Genomic DNA, 20,482 nt, shown 5'->3' with positions numbered 1-20,482 from the left:
TTGAGAAAGGGTGTGTAACCCGAAAGCTTTGCTGTTATAAAGGCTTTTTCTTCTGCTCAATGTTTGTGTCATGTTTTTTGGACTCTGGATGCAGCGTTTCAAACTTGTGGTATTATTTAATGACTTCCATCCCCAGTGGATTGCCAGAAAACTTTTTTTAGAAGAGAAAAAAACAAAAAAACAGAACTCTGAGATGAAAATCTGGACATTCTGCAAAGATCCAGACTGTTGAGATGTTCGAGAGTCTGTTGAGATTTAAAGAGGGACAGCACAGAAATACAAGGAAAATCAGGTATGTTTCTGTTTCTTTCTTTTGCAGAACATACCTGATTTTTCTTGTATTTTGCTGTGCCCTCAGTAGCATACGCCAATAGAAAAGCCGGGCCATTCAATGGCACTTTAGTGACCGGACGTTTTTCTTTTAGTATATGCTTACTTTACAGTTGTCATGCTGGTTGGGCTGTGCAGTCAGCATACACAGTTATGAAAGACAATGACTCATCATTGATTAGTTGTTAATATACAATGGCAGGTCATTAACATTCAAAAATGTGCATGCTGATTGGTCAACCCAACCACCGTGCCTGCTGTAAATTGAGCATATACCAATAGGAAAAAGTCAGGTTCTCCGGACTTTCTTCTATTAATATATGCCAAGGCTCTGCAGTATTTGTCAGGTAAGAAGTAGTTATGGAGGGCAGAGAAAAATACAAGGAAAAACAGGTATGTTATACAAAACTAAAGAAACGTACCTGATTTTCCTTGCATTTTTGCCTTCTCTCATGCCTCTAAACTGTCTGAATTTCACTGCTTCTTTTTTAAAAAAAAAGAAGCAACAGGGATCTTCCCATCTCCATTGCTTGCTTTCCAAAGCACTGATGTACTGTGTAAGCATGAGAACGTAAGTCTCATATGCATGCACAGTACATCAACAAAGCCGCAGGATACAGAAACAATCCAGAAGAACACTACGGCACCATTATACAAAGACATTATTTAGGAAAAGTAAGTAATTTTTTTCTTAAATAATGTCTTTGTATAATATCAATAACCAACTCCTGGGTGTGATATATCGAAGATTTACCCACAGTTGCTTTTGTTTCATCACTTACGCTTTGTCCTTGTGACTAAACCACACCAGCTCTGGGTAAATCTTCAACATACCACACCCAGTCATTGGTTATTGCTATAAAAACTACTTGACCTTTCTATTAATGCCTATTATTATACTGCAAGTCACTTTGGTAAAAAAGCCAAGCACAAAAAAGTTCTGGATGCCATAAGGAAGCATGGATGTGACCTGGAAGTAAACAAAAAAGGTCTTTTAGGCTTGAGTGAGTTAAACTGTCACAAAACTTTACTGTTATATTATAACTCATTTGTATAATGTAAAATCTGCTTAAGTATGTTTTCTTTCATAAACAGCAAATCATTCTGATTGGGTAGTACTGGATTGGAACAGTATACATACACATATCCTTCCTGTTGATTTATATTAGAGAAGTATGCATAGTCATTTAAGTGTATTTTTTTATTTATTTATGTCAGACCCATTTGACACAGAAGCTTTTATGACTGATCAGAAGTAGATCACACCACTTTTCTCCAATTTCCAGAAAACTGTCAGAATGTTGTGGTGGCAGTTGTCAAAGAATGCTATAGCTTTAACATTCTGACAGCTATGGAAAAACATAAGTGAGGTCAAGTGGTCTCCATTACTTGCAGGAGGACATACAGTATGTATTTTCTGTGAAACAAGTTAAACTATATTTGTGTGGGCATTACCGTCTATTTGGTCACAATCAGATATTTGACATGTCCATAGCCAATAAAGTGACTATCAATGGTGGGTATGCAAGCATACTGCAACACAGTAACTGACCCTGTTGGCATTTAATCACAGTTAAACAGTTATTGATGTGGCTTAGCAGGGCTGATGTGCGTATTTGTGAAACAATTAAAATACATTATTGTTGTCACTATTTTTTTCCAATGTTATCATGATTAGACATCAGAGGTGTGCACTGTCAATAAAGTTGTTATGCTTGGGAGGTATGGAAAGAGTCTCTGGATTAAAGTGATTGACTACTGCTGTTGTTTGATTACAATTAAACAGTCATTGATATGTCTTAACAAGGAACATGTTATTTTGTGTCTATGCATGTGTGTATGTAAGCATGTAGGGACGTAGATGTGAATAAGCTAAATAATCATGAGTTTTGTTTGTGTGTCATTTTAAGGGTCATTGATGGTCTTGTGAGTGGGACTGATACATGCATAGGCAGATTAGTAAAAAGTAAGGTGGGAGATGACTGATAGTGGAGAAGAAGCCATAGATTAGGAAAGAGTCCAAATGGACATTCCCAGACTTAAAGAAAATATATGACAAGGTCTGAGGAAAATTGACTGTGTAGTACTGAGATAGTCTGAAGTCCTGGAAACATTGGTAGGATTAATGTAGGCTATATATAGGGAACCAATGACATGAACAGTGTTCAGACTCATAGAGAATTTCTCAGTAGGAGGGGGTAGGCATCAGGGTTCTGCCCTGAGCCCATTCTTGCTCATATTGGTGATGGATTACATTAGCAAATAGGTCAGAGAGGACATATTATCAAAACTGTAGGCACATGGGTGAAATTAAGTACATTCATTACAGAGGTGATAACAGCAAATGGTAGAAATCAGAAGAAGATGAAAACTGAAATAGAAGGGAACGTCGTGGAACAGGTTAACATCTTTAAGTATTAGTGAGGACAGGCTGAGGGGAAGAGAAGTGAGGAGGTCAAAGCTAGAACCAAAGGTGCAATGTCAAAATGGGACAAAGTGTCAGGGGTAATATGTGATAGCAGAATACCCAAAAAAACTAAAATGAAAGGTGTACAACAGGGTGGTGTGACCAGTGCTTCTGTATGGTATGGTGAAGATAAAGCAGCTGAAAAAGCTTGAGGTGAGGAAGATAAAGTTCCTGTCCTGGGTAATACAATGCACACTGTGAGGCAGACACATAAATCAGGACATCAGAGTGGAAGACAAAGTATTCTCCAGTTGCAAAGAATGTCAAGGAGAACAGATTAAGATGGATCATCACATGTGCAAGAAAGCAAAAAACAATTTAGTAATAAAGCAGATTTGGAAGAGATGGGAAGAAGGCAAAAAAAGACAAGGATGCCCAGTCCAGAGATGGATGGATTTCATTAGAGATGACCTGTGATAAGTGGGTATAACTGTTAAAGCAGACAGGAGAATGGCTCTGAATCAAGAGAAGCGGTAACAGTTAAGACATGACACTCAAACTCAATGCCCAAAAAAGGGGGGAAAATAAGGTTAATGAGGATGATGATGATTTTATGTCATATCTTCACAGTCAAACTAATTTATTTATTTAACATTTGTTTACCAGGAAAGTCCAACTTGTAACAAAGCCAATTTTCAGTGGAGGCTTGGAGAGAAACACTCCAGACGCATGTCTTTGTAACATGGGAGGAAACCAGATCACCCGGAGGAAACCCACAGGGATGCAGGGAGGACATGCAGACTCCACACAGAAGCCACCCCAGCCGAGAATCGAATCAGAAAACCTCTTGCTGTGAGGTGACAGCGCAACCGCTGCACCACTGCGCCATCCACCACAAAACTGAAACCTAACAAAATGGGCATATTTATCTGTGGAAGACTGTGAGTACACATACGGCTGGAACTATTATCTATGATATATTAAGAACATAATCAGGACGCATCCCATGTTTTGACTATCTGCATGCTACTCCGCTACTATAAGCTCATGGCATCCTTACTACAAGTGTGTTTAGATTCATTTCACAAAAATACTAATATTTTCCTTTTTTCTTGCACAGGCAAATGAGTACTGTACAAAATCATAAATATACTGGCACAGTCTAAAATCCTATATTACATCTGGTTTCCACCACTGAGAGTGTTACATGACTTGCCATCACTTTGCTAGTGAAATTACTGTCAGGAATATACGTGCACTAATTTTCCATTACATCAGAACAAAAATGCATATATATTTCTCTATGGAAAGGAAAATTTTGAATTAGTGGGTTTATGCTTGTGTCCCGCCACTCCCCAGATTAGGCTCATGTACTGATAAACATTAAAGAACATATGTCTCTCAATACTTACAATTTTGGTTTGCAAAAGTATTTTGCCTTTACCCTTTCTTTCACAAGTTTCAAAATTAACTGATCAAAATCTGTTCTAGTGTCAAATAATTATCCTGAGCTTATCTGTTCATGCTAAGTCTGGTATGGGAAGGACAAATTGGATGTCCTACAATTATTCTAATCTTTTTGCCAGGACTGTCATGTTGATTTTGATGTTGAGAGCGAGTATGGAAACTGGGCAATAATCTTCAGCTAATGTGTTGTTTACTTTTGGCTTTTCGTGAATATTTCTCAAGATAATAGATTACTTTATTGTAAGGCATATGGGCACCATCCAGTAAAGCACTTTGCAATCCTACTCTTTCTCTTACTTTTTTGCTAGAACTAGTCGCACAGAGAGCAAATGAAGCTCCATGCATGACTAGGTTTCTAATCATAACCTTTTATTATGTGTTCTCAACATTGCTGCTGAGATAAACATCTTTTTTTCCCAAATACCTTTACTGAACTATCACTTGTGACATAGACAAATTTACATTCATATAAAAGTAATCAAATTATATTAACATAACAAATATTATACTTCACATATATTGCTATATATCATATAACCTAAGCAATATTATATAAATTATTCAATTCCTGTTTTTTTATAAACAAGAAACAATCTCATTAAACAATCACTTACTATATAGGAAATCATAGTTATATAAATGAAAACAAACCACACCGACAGAATCCTAGTCGCAAACATTTTACATCACAAACCATACTGACACATTCCCAATTGAAAACATTATACATCACTTATAATCTATCCAATCTTTCTCACTCAAACATTACAGAGCTCATTTACGTCCTGCTGCCTTTTATGTCTTATTCCTCCCTTGTATGTATTGTTCCCACAATTTCAATTTTTTTCCTATGTAGTTTGCTCCTACCTTTTTCTAAAGCTCTCAGTTCCAGTTGTATATTCACTACTTTCAGTAGAGTCGGTTTAGATTTTGATTTCCATTTTTTAGTAATTGCTTTTTTGATAGCCACCATTATTAAACACAGCCTTACAATATCTAGGCAATTCTGATTCTGTGTCATAGCTCAGAAAAAACATCTCCCTCATCAGACCAATCTGTCCACCCAGCATCTCTGACAGTACATCCCACAGGAAATCCTTAAAGTCCACCACACTTCCAGAAAATATGTTCCCAATTACCTCATTCTTCCCCTTCACACCTCCAACAGTTACTATCTACCTGAGGAAGAATTTTCTGGAGTCTACTTGGGATATAAAAATATCTATATAAACATTTCCAGGCAAAAATCCTAAATCTTCTAGATCTTGTTGCATATTTGGAAGACATATATATATCCTCCTATTGTTTCTTTGTGAATTGCTTATCCAATCTCTCTTCCCAATCTTTTCTAACATCCTCTGATTGATTCTTATAGTTATCATGCAATATTTTATATACTCTACTAATTATTCATTTTTAATGGTAGTTTCTGTTCAAGATCCTATTAAAACCTCTACCAGTACTGGTCTTTCATTTAGGACCCCCTTATTTCTTTCTTTTTGTCTTTACTCTATCAATCCCTGATAGGGAAGGCAATCTCCAACCTGCAGTCCAAATAAATTCTTGGCATCTTCCCATTCTATCATCTTTCTCTCTCTAGTTATTTGTTCCCAATAGCTTTGTTCCTTTGCCAGTTTTCTCCAATAAATTATGGACCCCTCTTGCCTATTGTCTGTATCGCTAATTGCAGTCACCCCTATTGCAGAATCTCCTTTCTCCATTCGTGTGTTGGTTTAGTTCTTAGAGTACTTTCTGTTACTTTATGGATATAATATTCTGCGTGGTTATTGCTATTCTTCTTACAGGCCTGCATCAAAAAACCAACTCTCTCCCGTTTTCTTGAGCTTCTCCTGTGTTTCATCATCCACTTTGAATTATAGTTTTCTGCTTGTGCTATGTAAAGGAGGCTTAACTGTGTAGCTCTGAAATACCCCTTCAAATTGGGTAATCCCAATCCACTGTGTTCTATTGGAAGAATCAGCTTATCCCATGACTCTTGCCATCTTCCCCTCCCAGATAAAGTCCTTCATCTCTTTATTAATTGCTACCCACAACATCTCCTTTGGTTGAGAAAAATAAGCCTAACCTGTGTATATGACTAAAGGGACTAAACATATTTTAACTGCTTGTATCTTCCTATCCATACCCATATAACAAAGCTTCCATTTTCTCAGTTTTTACATTATCTTTTGTAGTCTCTTCCCACATATCCTTAACTGCCACACTAGAATCATTTTAATCCATACTCCTAAATATTTCATTTTATCATGTCCCCATAAATATGAGTATTCCTGAACCAGTTCATGTGTGAGTACATAATTTACTTCTATTGCCTTTGTTTTAGCTTCATTAATTTTGTATCCTGAAAAGATCAGAAACTGTCTCAGAATGTTCCAGAACACTTTAATGTCTTTTCTGGTTTTGTCAGGTACAAAATAATGTCATCTGCAAATAAGGCGAGCTTTTCTTGGCTACCATACCGACTATATCCTTGAATTTCTGAGACCCTTATTATCTTTGCCAATGATTCTAAATATAATGCAAATAATAAAGGGGAAAGAGGACACCCCTGCCTGGTTCCTCTGCTCAAGCAGAAATTATCAGAGGACCCACCCACTTTAATTTTCACCTCCAATCCCTCATATATTCTTCTAATCGACCTTATAATTTTTTCCCAGAAATTCAAATGTTTCCATTACCCTGCTCATAAAGTCCCAGCTTACTCTGTCAAATGCTTTCTCTGATTGAAGACCCATGAACAACAATGGTATTTTCTTACATTCATAGGTTCATAGGTAGGTACTAGGCTATCGGCCCTAGGGGCCCATACAAGCCTAGCCAAAAAATGTACCCTGGCTTTTGCCACACAAGAAATTTATTTTCCTGTGCCCCTGCTGCTTCCCTCTGGATCATCAATGTTCTTTTAAAGGTGTCAAATGTTTACCTCCCCTTCACAAAACCATACTGATCCATATCTATCAGTTTTGACATTACTTTTGCCATTCTTTTAGCCATTATAAACATGACCACTTTATAATCATGCTTTAGTATTGAAATGGGCTTGTATGAAGCTGGATCTGATAGATCCTTACCCTCTTTTGGTATTACAGCTACCGCTACTTTCTTCCAGGATGGTGGTACTTCTCCTCCTCTTAAGATATTGTTACACAAAATCTTCCAGATCTTTATCAGTTTTTTCTTCCTAGCTTCCAAATTTTCACAGGAATACCATCTATTCCTGGGGAATTTCCTGTAGACTGGTTATACATCACAATTTTTACCTCATTTCCTCATATCCTATCCTATCCTGTTAGTAATTGGGCCTCGTCTACCTCTAACCTTGGCATATTTAATTACTCCATAAGCATTTCCATTTGCATCATTTCTTGATTTTCATGTTTCTCTGCTTTATAGAGACTCTCATAGAAGTTCTGAAATATTTCTCATACCTCTACAGGATCTCTTGTTATCTTCTTTGTTATCAGTTCCCTGTGTTTGGTGACACCCCTTTCTACTTCCTGTTACCCGAGACGTTGTGCTAAATATTTTTGTGCTCTAGTGTTATTATCAAAAAATAGTTGTTTAACAGCAATCTTTCTAAGCTCATGCATACTATCAAGGTAATTTCTTATTTTCTGCCTAGCATTCTGCAGTTGATCCTCTTCTTGTTCTGTGAGGATTTCCCCTATTCTGCAATACTTTCACATTTATTAGTCCCTCTAAATAATTCTTGTAAACTCCACCTTAATTTTATCCCACTCCCTAGCTATATTTTCAGAAGAAATTTCTATCCTCTCTAACAGCTCCTGAATAATCTCAACTAGCTATTCCTGAAATTCCTTGCTTTTCAACAGATAGGTGGGAAAGTGCCAATGACTCATTTTTATTTCATTACCCTGTGTTTTTATTTTAGTTATTATTGACTCACAGTCTGAAATAGTTTTTCTTCTTCTTTTGGCTGCTCCCGTTAGGGGTCATCACAGCAGATCAACTGTTTCCATTTCTTCCTGTCCTCTGCATCTTGCTCTGTCACACCAACTGCCTGCATGTCCTCTCTCACCACATCCATAAACCTTATCTTAGGCCTCCCTCTTTTCCTGTTACCTGGCAGCTTCATCCTTAGCATATTTTTCCCAATATACTCTGCATCCTTCCTCAGCACATGTCCAAACCAGCATAATCTTGCCTCTCTGGCTTTGTCTTCTAACCTGGGCTGAGCCTCTAATATACTTATTCCTAATCCTGTCCATCCTCGTCACACCCAGTGCAAATCTTAACATCTTCAACTCTGCCACATCAAGCTCTGACTCCTGCCTTTTTGTCAGTGCCACTGTCTCCAACCCATATAACATAGCGGGTCTCACTACCCTCTTGTAGACCTTTCCTTTCACTCTTACTGGTACTCGTCTGTCACAAATCACTCCTGACACTCTTCTCCACCCACTCCATCCTGCCTGTACTCTCTTCTTCACCTCTCTTCCACACTCACCATTACTCTGAACTGTTGATCCCAAGTACTTAAACTCATCCACCTTCGCCACCTCTACTCCCTGCATCCTCACCATTCCTCTATCCTCCCTCTCATTCACAAACATATATTCTGTCTTAGTCCTGTTGACCTTCATTCCTCTTCTCTCTAGATCAGATCTCCACCTCTCCAGGGTCTCCTCCACCTGTTCCCTACTCTCACTACAGATCACAATGTCATCTGCAAACATCATAGTCCACGGGGACTCCTGTCTGATCTCGTCTGTCAACCTGTCCATCACCATTGCAAATAAGAAAGGGCTCAGAGCTGATCCTTGATGTAATCCCACCTCCACCTTAAACTCATCCGTCACTCCCACCGCAGACCTCACCACTGTCACACTACCCTTGTACATATTCTGTACCACTCTTACATACTTCTCTGACACTCCCAACTTCCTCATACAATACCACAACTCCTCTCTAGGCACCCTGTCATATGCTTTCTCTAAATCCACAAAGACACAATGCAACTCCTTCTGACCCTCTCTGTACTTCTCCATCAACATTCTCAGAGCAAACATTGTATCTGTAGTGCTCTTTCTTGGCATGAAACCATACTGCTGATCACTAATCATCAACTCCCTTAACCTAGCTTCCACTACTCTTTCCCATAACTTCATGCTGTGACTGATCAGTTTAATCCCTCTGTAGTTACTACAGCTCTGCACATCACCCTTATTCTTAAAAATCGGTACCAAAACACTTTTCCTCCATTCCTCAGGCATTCTCTCACTTTCCAAGATTTCATTAAACAATCTAGTTAAAAACTCCACTGTCATTTCACCTAAACACCTCCATGCTTCTACAGGTATGTCATTTGGACCAACAGCCTTTCCATTCTAAATCCTCTTCATAGCTATCCTTACTTCCTCCTTGCTAATCCACTGCACTTCATGATTCACTATCCGCACATCATCCAATCTTCTCTCCCGCTCATTCTCTTCATTCATCAACTCCTCAAAGTACTCTTTCCATCTGCTCAACACACTCTCCTCACTTGTGAATACATTTCCCTCATTATCCTTTATCACCCTTACCTGCTGCACATCTTTACTAGCTCAGTCCCTCTGTCTAGCCAATCGGTACAGGTCCTTTTCTCCCTCCTTAGTGTCCAACCTTTTATACAACTCTTTATACACCTTATCCTTAGCCTTCGCCACCTCTCTCTTTGCCATGCACCTCATCTCCTTATACTCTTTGTCTACTTTCTTCATCTCTTTGACAATCCCACTTCTTCTTCACCAACCTCTTTCTTGTATACTCTCCTGGACTTCTTCATTCCACCACCAGGTCTCCTTGTTCTCCTTCCTCTTTCCAGATGTTACACCAAGCACCTTTCCGGCCATCTCTCTTACTAGCTCTGCTGTAGTTACCCAGTTATTCGGTAACTTTTCACTGCCACCCAGTACCTGTCTTAACTCTTCCCTGAACATCACCTCACAATTACCCTTTTTCAGTTTCCACCATTTGATCCTTGGTGCTGCCCTCACACTCATCCTCCTCTTCTTGATCACCAATGTCATCCTACAAACCACCATCCTATGCTGCCTAACTACACTTTCCCCTGCCACCACTTTACAGTCTCCAATCTCCTTCAGACTGGTCCTTCTACATAAGATATAATCCACCTGTATGCATCTTCCTCCACTCTTGTATGTCACCCTATGCTCCTCCTCTTGTTAAAATACGTATTCATCACAGCCATGTCCATCCTTTTCGCAAAATCCACTACCATCTGACCTTCTGCATTCCTTTGCTTAACACCATACCTACCCATGACTTCCTCATTCCCTCTGTTCCCTTCACCAACATGCCCATTGAAATCTGCTCCAATCACCAGTCTCTCACCCTTGGGTACAGTCATCACCACTTCATCCAACTCACTCCAAAATTTTTCTTTCTCATCCATCGCACACCCAACTTGTGGAGCATATTCATTAACAACATTCATCATTACACCATCAATTTCCAGCTTCATAAACATCACTCTATCCGACACTCTTTTCACCTCCAAAACACTCTTAGCATACTGTTCCTTCAGGATAATGCCTACACCATTTCTCCTCCCATCCACACCATGATAAAACAATTTGAAACTGCCTCCGATACACCTAGCCTTGCTCCTCTTCCATCTGGTCTCTTGCACACACAACATACCAACCTTCCTTCAGTCCATCATATCAGCTAGTTCTCTCCCTATACCAGTCATACTGCCAACATTCAAAGATCCGCCTCTCACTATCACAGTCCTAGCTTTTACCTGCCTTTGGGCATGCCTTCCCCCTCTTCTCCTCCTTCGGCCAACAGTAGCCCAATTTCTGCCAGCACCCTGTTGGCCAACAGTACTGGTGGCGGTCATTCTTAACCTGGGCCTCGACTGATCCAGTATGTATTTCTTTACTGTTGTCTGCATGTATGATTTGGCAACATTTTATGCCGGATGCCCTTCCTGATGCAACCCTCCCCATTTATCTGGGCTTGGGACCAGCACAAATAAATGCACTGACTTGTGCATCCCCATGGGTGGGTATCAAGACCTTCACTTAAATGTACACGTTCCTGTGAAATGTAAACTCTGTCTAGCCTAGCCCAGTTTTTATATCTTGTGGAATAATATGTAAATTCACTCTGAACTCCTATTACTGAATTTACATCTTCCATGCCAACTATTTTCATACATTTCTTCAAAAATCTACCCTCCTTTGTTATATTTTCCCTTGTAGGCCTCCTAGACACATCTTCACTGCTGCAAATCAAGTTTCAGTCCCCACCTATAAATAATATTCCTTGCTGAAACCTGATTATTTCCCCCAGAATTTTCTTATGTTCCATTACAGCAGTTTTAGGTGGAATGTAAATACATGCCAGTGTGGTCCCGAGATAAACATCTTGTGGAATGTAAATACATGCCAGTGTAGTCCTAAGACAAACATCTTGTGGAATGTAAATAAATGCCAGTGTAGTCCTGAGATAAACATCTTGTGGAATGTAAATACATGCCAGTGTAGTCCCGAGATAAACATCTTGTGGAATGTAAATACATGCCAGTGTAGTCCCGAGGTAAATATCTTGTGGAATGTAAATACATGCCAGTGTAGTCCCGAGACAAACATCTTGTGGAATGTAAATACATGCCAGTGTAGTCCCGAGATAAACATCTTGTGGAATGTAAATACATGCCAGTGTAGTCCCGAGATAAACATCTTGTGGAATGTAAATACATGCCAGTGTAGTCCCGAGACAAACATCTTGTGGAATGTAAATACATGCCAGTGTAGTCCTGAGACAAACATCTTGTGGAATGTAAATACATGCCAGTGTAGTCCTGAGACAAACATCTTGTGGAATGTAAATACATGCCAGTGTAGTCCCAAGATAAACATCGTGTGGAGTGTAAATACATGCTAGTGTAGTCCCGACATAAACATCTTGTTGAATGTAAATACATGCCAGTGTAGTCCCGCGATAAACATCTTGTGGAATGTAAATACATGCCAGTGTAGTCCCGAGATAAACATTTTGTGGAATGTAAATACATGCCAGTGTAGTCCCGAGACAAACATCTTGTGGAATGTAAATACATGCCAGCGTAGTTCCTAAACAAACATCTTGAGCTTCTCTCACAAATGGAATTTCTTGGCATCCAAAGACATAATAAGCTGGTTATGATCAGAGACTCTATCATAATCTTCAATGCAGTATACAGACCAGTTATATTCTAAAACCCGGGGGGGGGGGGTAAGCTTGTTATGCATCACTCAGATGTCAAAGAGCATAACAAGTTTTGATATGTCCAACTTTCAGAATGTATGACCTAGTCTTGCACAGCAGCATACACAGTGGCTACAACAAAAGAGCAGTGAGAAGCTAAATGAGGTGTGAAACCTGTAAAATACTTCCTGCTGTCGCACAAAAAAGATGTTAATCCATCAGAGGTAAACTTTGCTTCTCGCCATTGTACATGTGCAGTGCTAAGTGTTTTACTGCTTTCATATTTGCAAAACACTTCTAGATTTTTTTCTACAACTAGTAGTACATTAAAGCTGCTGAAGATCTCGTACTACAGAGAATTTAAGTTTGGGATCTCCAATCATAATGAAAGAGTTATGTGTTCAAAACAACGACGTCAAGATTCAGCTTTCCAGCTTGTCTATTCAGACAAATTTCTTGACATGCATATCTTCAACACATAACATGTTTGTTATAATCAGAGACCTCCCAATAACATTTTATATTATTTGTTGTTATATGGTGTTTACCTTTACACTACAGTGTACTTGTGTAGGAAAAGAACTCTGGGGTAACAGAGCACTTGCCACAGGCTTTTTCAAATATTCTCGTTTTAATGATTTTAAGCTGTACTTAGTCTGCTTTTTGTGATGTTTTTACATTGAATTTAATAACTATTGTACATATTCCCATATAAAGCAGTGCACTCTGTCCCAGCTGCCTTACAAAGTGCAGTAAAATATATGCCTGTGTTACATACAATGCAATCACAAGTTACTGTCAATTTTCTGGGATTGCCAGGTCACACAATGTCTGCCTTTTGGGCCTTGGAGTCTGGCTTGATTTACTGTTGACCCCAGTTATTTTCTTGCTATGGACAGCTACCTTTGTCTTGGTACAGAGATACTATACAGCATTCAGTGGAAAGTCTGTATACTATATTTCATATAGGAACTGAAATTCTGAGTTTTATCGAGTTTATGACTTCTTGAGATACAACTGAGGTGTTGCATGTACAGCCCTCACAACCTGTGCATATGTTGTAGTGTGTGTGTGTGTGTGTGTGTGTGTGTGTGTGTGTGTGTGTGTGTGTGTGTGTGTGTGTGTGTGTGTGTGTGTGTGTGTGTGTGTGTGTACGCATGTATGCTCACAGAGTAGGGCTGACCTGAGCATGTAGTCTCAATATTCAGGACATGTTGGCACCTGTCAGTCTCACAGCCATTTCAGGTTTTATCAAAAAGTAGCATATTTCATGTAAGCATATGCGATAATGCTGCCAATTTCTGATTCCCCTTTTTGGACTGACTCCAGATGGTGAAGACTATTATTTGTTAATAAAGTTACTATGTATTATGTTATCCTACTAGGAATATATATTATTTTTTTATGTTTTGTTGTTCTTTACTTTTTTCATATTGATATATGGAGCTTTTCTACTCAGGCCTCTGCTGAAAATGGGTTTGTTTAAGATGACCAAGTCGGGCTATCCAAGTAAAGAAATGTAAATACATAACTAAATAAATAAATAAATAAATATTTTTCAAGAGTTGGTTTATCCGGTACCATTAAAATAGCTTATTTAGGTTAAATCATTAAATCCCTGCTTATAGTGATTCATGATGATTAGTTTACTAAGGTAATCTGCTGGTAAATTAATGACCTCACCCTGTTCCTAGGCAGAGCTGTTAGTCTATGCAACACCCTTGATTTTAGGTATGACCCATTTATATTGCAAGCCTTTCATTTTCTGTGTGACCTAAGAGATGCACAGCAGCCTCCAGTCAGGACCAGAGATGTGCTAAAGGAAGGTATCCAATCATGCCGGGTTTTAATGGACCATTTGTAGATCTTTTTACAGACTTCTTATTAAAATTTAAGACAATAATGTTCCCTAGAGGCTTATACCAAGATGCTCAGAATGTAAATGCATCACAATCCCACATAGCTGATAAAGTACTGAGCTGATTCAGCATATAACCTCATACAATGATATTGTCTGAAACTTTAAACTGGGCTGTAAGTACCAACAAATGAAACAAATGGAATGTATTTTCTGAAGAAGATAGCTTTCAACTGCCTAATAACCAGTTATTTTTTTCTGCAGTGTGTGTGTGTGTGTGTGTGTGTGTGTGTGTGAGTGTGTGTGTTTATGTGTGTTGTTGTTGTTGTTGTTGTTATTGCTGCTGTTGCCTGATGTACCCTTTGTTCACATTCATGTTGTTCCTGTCTTGTTTTGCCTGCTCATATTAAATACATACAAATGAAAAGGCTCAGCTTTCAATGTCTGACAGATGGGCACATTGTTACATTATCAGTGCTAGAAGTCAATCTTCCCCACCCATCTATGGATCTACTTCAGTAAATCAAACTTTCATATTACTGAACCTTACTTTTGTGAGATGACCCGTGGTGGTGGTGCTGCGGTAGCATTGTCACCTCACAGTAAGACGCTCTCCTGTTCGATTCTCAGCTAGAGCGTCTTCTGCGTGGAGACATGCATGAATGGGCATACCTTCGTTGAAGGTTGTGCGTCAGGCCTGGCAAGCCGGTATGTAAAAATCAACTGCCAATCATTAGCGGACCGGAGTTCCGCTGTGGCGACCCCTAACCGGGAAAAGCCGAAAGACGCAAACAAACTTTTGTGAGATGAAAACATCAAATGTTTCATTTGCCAAGTGCAAAATCTTTCACAAGGTAAGTAAACTCTTGGCCAACACTAAAGCTAAAGACACATCGCAGTACATCAAACCCACCCAGGTGGGGGGCTGTGCCCACCACAGCTCCCAATGTACGGGTCTGTGCCCCCAACTCCCCTATTAACTATATATTCCAACTCCGAGATCGCACTACAGTGGGGAAAAAGACATATTTCCCCATGTTGACCAAGTATTGACTTAACCTGTAAAAAAATTTCCATTCAGCAAATTAAACTTTCAATGACTTTGTCTAGCAAAAGTAAGGTTCAGTAATATGTAAATTTGATCTACTGAAGCAGATCCCCATCTACATCCATCCCAATATCATCATTGCTGGCTAAGAACCATTTATAGCGTTAAATGTAATTACCTTCTAATCACCATTTTTATCATCTGACAACATATTGTCCAATAATTTATGTCAAACCTCCAGTCCTCTAATGCAGTCTAGATAGTGTAGAAATGTACACATCATCAGGGACAATAATCTCTCGTCTCACCCTATCACTGTAAACATCATTTAATTAGAAAATGCATTAACCTTCATTCTACATCACCAAATGTTAGTTATATACAGGCACGCACTAGAATTCAGGTTGGTATTCACCATCACTGTCTTACTGTTGTAGGAAGGGTAGAAGATAAAACAGACTAGGTGGAAGAGTAAATGATATAATGTGTGATGCTGTAAATGGAATAGTGAGTCTGGAAGTGAAGTAAAAAAAGGTTTGGAGATTATACTACAGTATTAATGCATGGATAGAAGGGGACTATTATGTCAGCAAAACAAAATATGTAATCCAGCACTGATAGGAAGCATGAATTAAATATACATCCAAGTATTTAGTACAGCACAAGCATAAACACCTTGGAAGCAGTTTCAGTATTCACAGCATGCATAACATATACATGACTGACTCAGTATTATGATGGATAGCCCTCTTGGGTCTTGCTTCCTTTACCAAGGCAAACAAAGAAGTAAACAAGTACCAAGGAACAGTGGTGGACAGGTGTAAATTAAGAGCTAGTCACATGTTTTATGGCTCCTCTGCAGTGCCCTGGGTTTCCAAAATATAATATGTCACGTAGTTAATTTAGAGAATAATTTCTTAACTGTCTTAACGGTCTTTCACGGCTGTTTCAATGATGCATTTCAAAATCTAAATCATCAGCCGTTACACTGTATTCATGTTTTGAGAACATTAAAATAAACTAGGCATAAATGTAATGATGTGATGCAATTTTTAATGAAGAAAATAACTGTTTTTAGGTTTTACATTTTAATGGTGCTTTATAGTAAATAACTGTTTTTAGGTTTTACATTTTAAGGGTGCTTTATAGTAAATAACTGTTTTTAGGTTTTACATTTTAAGGGTGCTTTATAGTAAAGCTTTCCCGAAGCAATAAGCCACAGGAAAGAATAAAACTGGAAACAGGTGCAGGTTATTATGTTTATTTATTTCACTATTTAAAGCTTGATTTAATTAATCGTGGAGTATACAATTATTTTGGTTGATGCAATTAACACTTTATGTTCTGTTACCTTCACTGCATTATAAATTGTATTATAAAGTAAGGGACAGACTGCTAGCTTGTTATAGACACAGATGAACAGCTCAGCATGGGTTTTAAGAACAAAACTAGCATCTGGGAACCAGGTCACATTTGTTGTTGCAGAGAAAATGCAAAGAGGCATCAAATTATTAGTTTTAAATAGGACCATCTGATTTCAATGCCACATACTACAATAACCAGCTACAGAACGTGACTCTAAATATAAGTCTTCAATCATGTACAGACACTCCCTCAAAATGTGAAGCAGTGATTACAATTGAATAGTGAAATACTGGCTGCTGTTTGTGATGTAGCACTATGAAAAGAAATTCTAAATAAGGTCGGTTTTCAAGAGATATTATGTGTGAACCTGAATGTAGAGAAACAATGTATTTTTCTCTCAGAATGAATTGGTTTCTAATCCTCATTACAGCTCACCACAAACTGAACGCAAAAAGTGACAAACTATTAATTTAAATCTTATAAATTAATTAGCAGCATCTATTTACTATTCATACTGACAATTTCATTTCAATTATATTCAGATTTGTTAAGGTGGTGACATCTAAGCCTAGAAATTTTAGAAGATGGTAAGTTAGGGAGTTTTCATCTGAAGTAAAATTAGAGCCAAGACATAAACTGATATTAACTTTTCTATCTGAAAAAAGAGGTAAGAATTGGCTGCTTCAAGTTCTTCATATATTTTCACGTTTCAGCTGAGAAACATGATTACTGTAGCCACAAATCATTTAGCTTGTCTTTTACACTCAATGTTTTGAAGAAAAACACAAATTAGCTAGCAGTAGCTCCCTTCTAATATTGAGTAACGCTAACTTGTCATGCCTATATACATTTCTACAGAGTAATGCTGCCAATTGTTTAGAAGTATTTCAGAACATAATTTGTTACAAACATATCTGTTATTACCACACTGATTTTCATACTTAATCAATAAAGGATAACAAGTGTGAAGTACATTGCTTTCAGGGGTGGTCAGGGCTTCAGCTTGTAATAAACACAAATGCAGAATGTCCATATGATATCATTCTCATCCTGAAGGAGTTTTGCTATTTTACATGATTTTTGAATCTACAACTCAGTTATTTCCACAGCAGAATATATAAATCCTTTTCACCCATTTCTGAACAAAACTGTGTATATGCATGAATCCAAGCTATGACTGTCAAATTTAAATATGTGGCACTCATCAGAAAGCTATAATTTCAGGCCTTGCTTCAGTGAGTATGGGGCTGTCATGAATGTGCCTGTTGTACTGTTGACTGGTACTTTGTCACTGAGTAAGGCTAATTATATCTAATATCTAGTATGACAGTCAATTACACCACAACTTTTACAAACCTCTACATAACGTCAATTCTGCAAGTTTAGTTCCTCTGAAAAACTTGCATTCTCCAAATTATCTTGTTCCTATCCTGAAAAGGTGACTTTGGTTTCAAAGTATTGAGTTTATCATATTGCTTCCCATACATTTTACTCTCAAGACTTCAGGCAAAACGTCATGTAAAAGTGAAGCACTCACATTTTGACTATATGCTGTCTCAGCCTCTTCTTGGAATCGTTTCAGCTCTGCTTCACTGGCTTCTCGAATTTTCTGAACTGTTTCTACCAGAACAGAGTCTTCCCTGTTGCAGGCCCGTAGTTTACTTTCTAATTGGAGAACCAGGGCCTCTGACCCTTCAAGTCGTGTCCTCAGCTCCTGGGACTCCTGCCATAAAATTAATAATCATCAATGTATTTTCTGTAATGCTACATTGTTCAAAAATAAATAAAAAGCTTCCTTGTACAAAATTGCATGCTGGCATTAAGCAAAGTCTTGTGAACAATATGTTTCTGTGATTCCATTTCCGCTAATTTTCATTAGGATACATATAATGTAATATTTGCCTACAACACTTAATACTGAGGTCACTGGACACATTAGAATTCAAGGAATTATGTCTATAGACTGAGCAATTCCACACATCAAAGACCACATCTATCAGCCATGTTGCAAAAGTACATGCAGCTTTCTACATCTTAGCAATATGTGCAACATACATAGTAACGTTTTTGTTCTACATACATTTCCTTCTCAGCCAAAATGTTTTATCATTATTTTAAAGTCACAAAATGGGGCTGTATGCTTCTGTGTTCAGCAGTAATTTGTTTAAATGGAAGTTGTCATAAAAACTGTGGACCTATATGTTCATTGTGAAAAACAGAACTCCATTTGTGTTTGCTTTGGTTTCTAAAGATGCTACAGTAAGTGGAACAGCAGACTGACTGCTCAAGTAAAAGTAAAGTTAAAACAGAACAACACTAATCTGCTTAATGTTGTTCTGACAACAGTCCTGAAGTTTACTACAGGGGTGTAAAACATAGGAAAGGGGTCTTTATCCTGCCTACAGAATATTGCAAAGTTAGTGTTATTAATGTCTGATAGCTGGGCTGCATTTGTCGAAATTCAGAATACCTTCCATTTGCACTGGCATCTTCCCTCTTATGTGGTTATTCATATCCTGTTATTGGTATCTTTGGTAAACCCACTTGGACGCCCAAACTAAGCATATTTTGCATTTAAATGCTCATAGTTGGGACCTACTTACTGTTTTTTTTTTTCAAAATATGAACAATTGATGCATTTGAGACATTTCCTACATATTGGTGAATAGCTCACCAAAACTTCCAGCCCAGGTCTGCTGCACTCTGCCTTCTCATTTCCCCAACACAGCATTCACCCAGTCCTTGCTTGGAACTGATGTCCAATTAATAATGCTGCAGTGCAATGGGCATCCCTTCCCAGTCAGGAAGTACTGAGAATTTTATCTGTTTGACTTGGCTCAGTCGGTAGCTGATGCACAAGTACTCTAGCAACTATTTAGGTCAGGATATCACCAGGGACCTGTAAATCATTGCTGAACATATATATATAATTATATATTATATATATATATATATATATATATATATATATATAGGTTTACTATCAAAATGTTGGATCTCACAACAAAGTGTATTGCCCTATATGCGTACATATTCATTACCTCACATCTGTTTGACTTTAAAGTTAGCGTGTATAAGTAAGGGAGAATGGGAGCTGGGGGACATTGCTACCCACATGGTGGTATACAGGGAGTTTTGCCCACCAGCAAAAATAAATAAATAAATAAATGTGAGTTTGTGAGAGTGCTACGATTGTTTGTGGCATTCAATGTAATGTTTTGTGGTTTGATTGTATGCAGTGCTTTCATGTATTTATGTACGTAGATAGATAGATAGATAGATAGATAGATAGATAGATAGATGGATAGATAGATAGACAGATTTATATGCACTGCACATATAGATACAGGATGATTAAAGCAGCTGAGACCACTCATTTTTCATAAAAAATGCATTTTTTACATACAACTTAATATAAGGCAGGTTTCTCCAAGCAAAAAGAAAGTCTTCCTGTTTAACAATGTTTACAGGAAGTACCTTTTAATTCAGTTTTATTCTGCTGGAAAATGGTTTCTTTTGTTAGCTTTTTCTGGTTTCATCTGACAGAAACAATTTCCAGCTTCTTCAAGATCTTCCGTCTCTGTGGCTGTCTCTCTCTCTCTCTCTCTCTCTCTCTGTGTGCCACAGTTCTGTACACCAAGTCTCTTCCCACAAAGGGCAAATGCTCTCTGACTAGTTTGCTGAAACACCATTTGCACAATTATTTACTCATTTTGAGTAACTTTTATTCCTTCACCTGGTGAGAACCATCATTCTGTGCTACAAA

The 20,482-nt window shown here is 38.1% G+C and overlaps 1 protein-coding gene across 2 annotated transcripts in view; it reads right to left on the bottom strand.

Moving 5' to 3' along the window:
• The window catches only part of LMNTD1 (lamin tail domain containing 1), a 1,453,405-nt gene that overhangs the window by 1,222,987 nt on the left and 209,936 nt on the right, over nucleotides 1–20,482 (bottom strand). For both annotated transcript variants that reach the window (XM_044087661.1, XM_044087662.1), the window contains exon 6: nucleotides 18,254–18,439. In XM_044087661.1, coding sequence (XP_043943596.1) covers nucleotides 18,254–18,439 — 186 coding nt within the window. The remainder of the gene's footprint in view (nucleotides 1–18,253; nucleotides 18,440–20,482) is intronic.

Source organism: Protopterus annectens, chromosome 11.part0 (genome assembly GCF_019279795.1).
Source record: "Protopterus annectens isolate FY-2018-M chromosome 11.part0, PAN1.0, whole genome shotgun sequence".
In the NCBI taxonomy this organism is placed as follows: Eukaryota; Metazoa; Chordata; order Ceratodontiformes; family Protopteridae; genus Protopterus; species Protopterus annectens.
The sequence above is the reverse complement of the archived record's forward strand: the minus strand, read 5'-3'. Positions and strand labels throughout refer to the sequence as shown.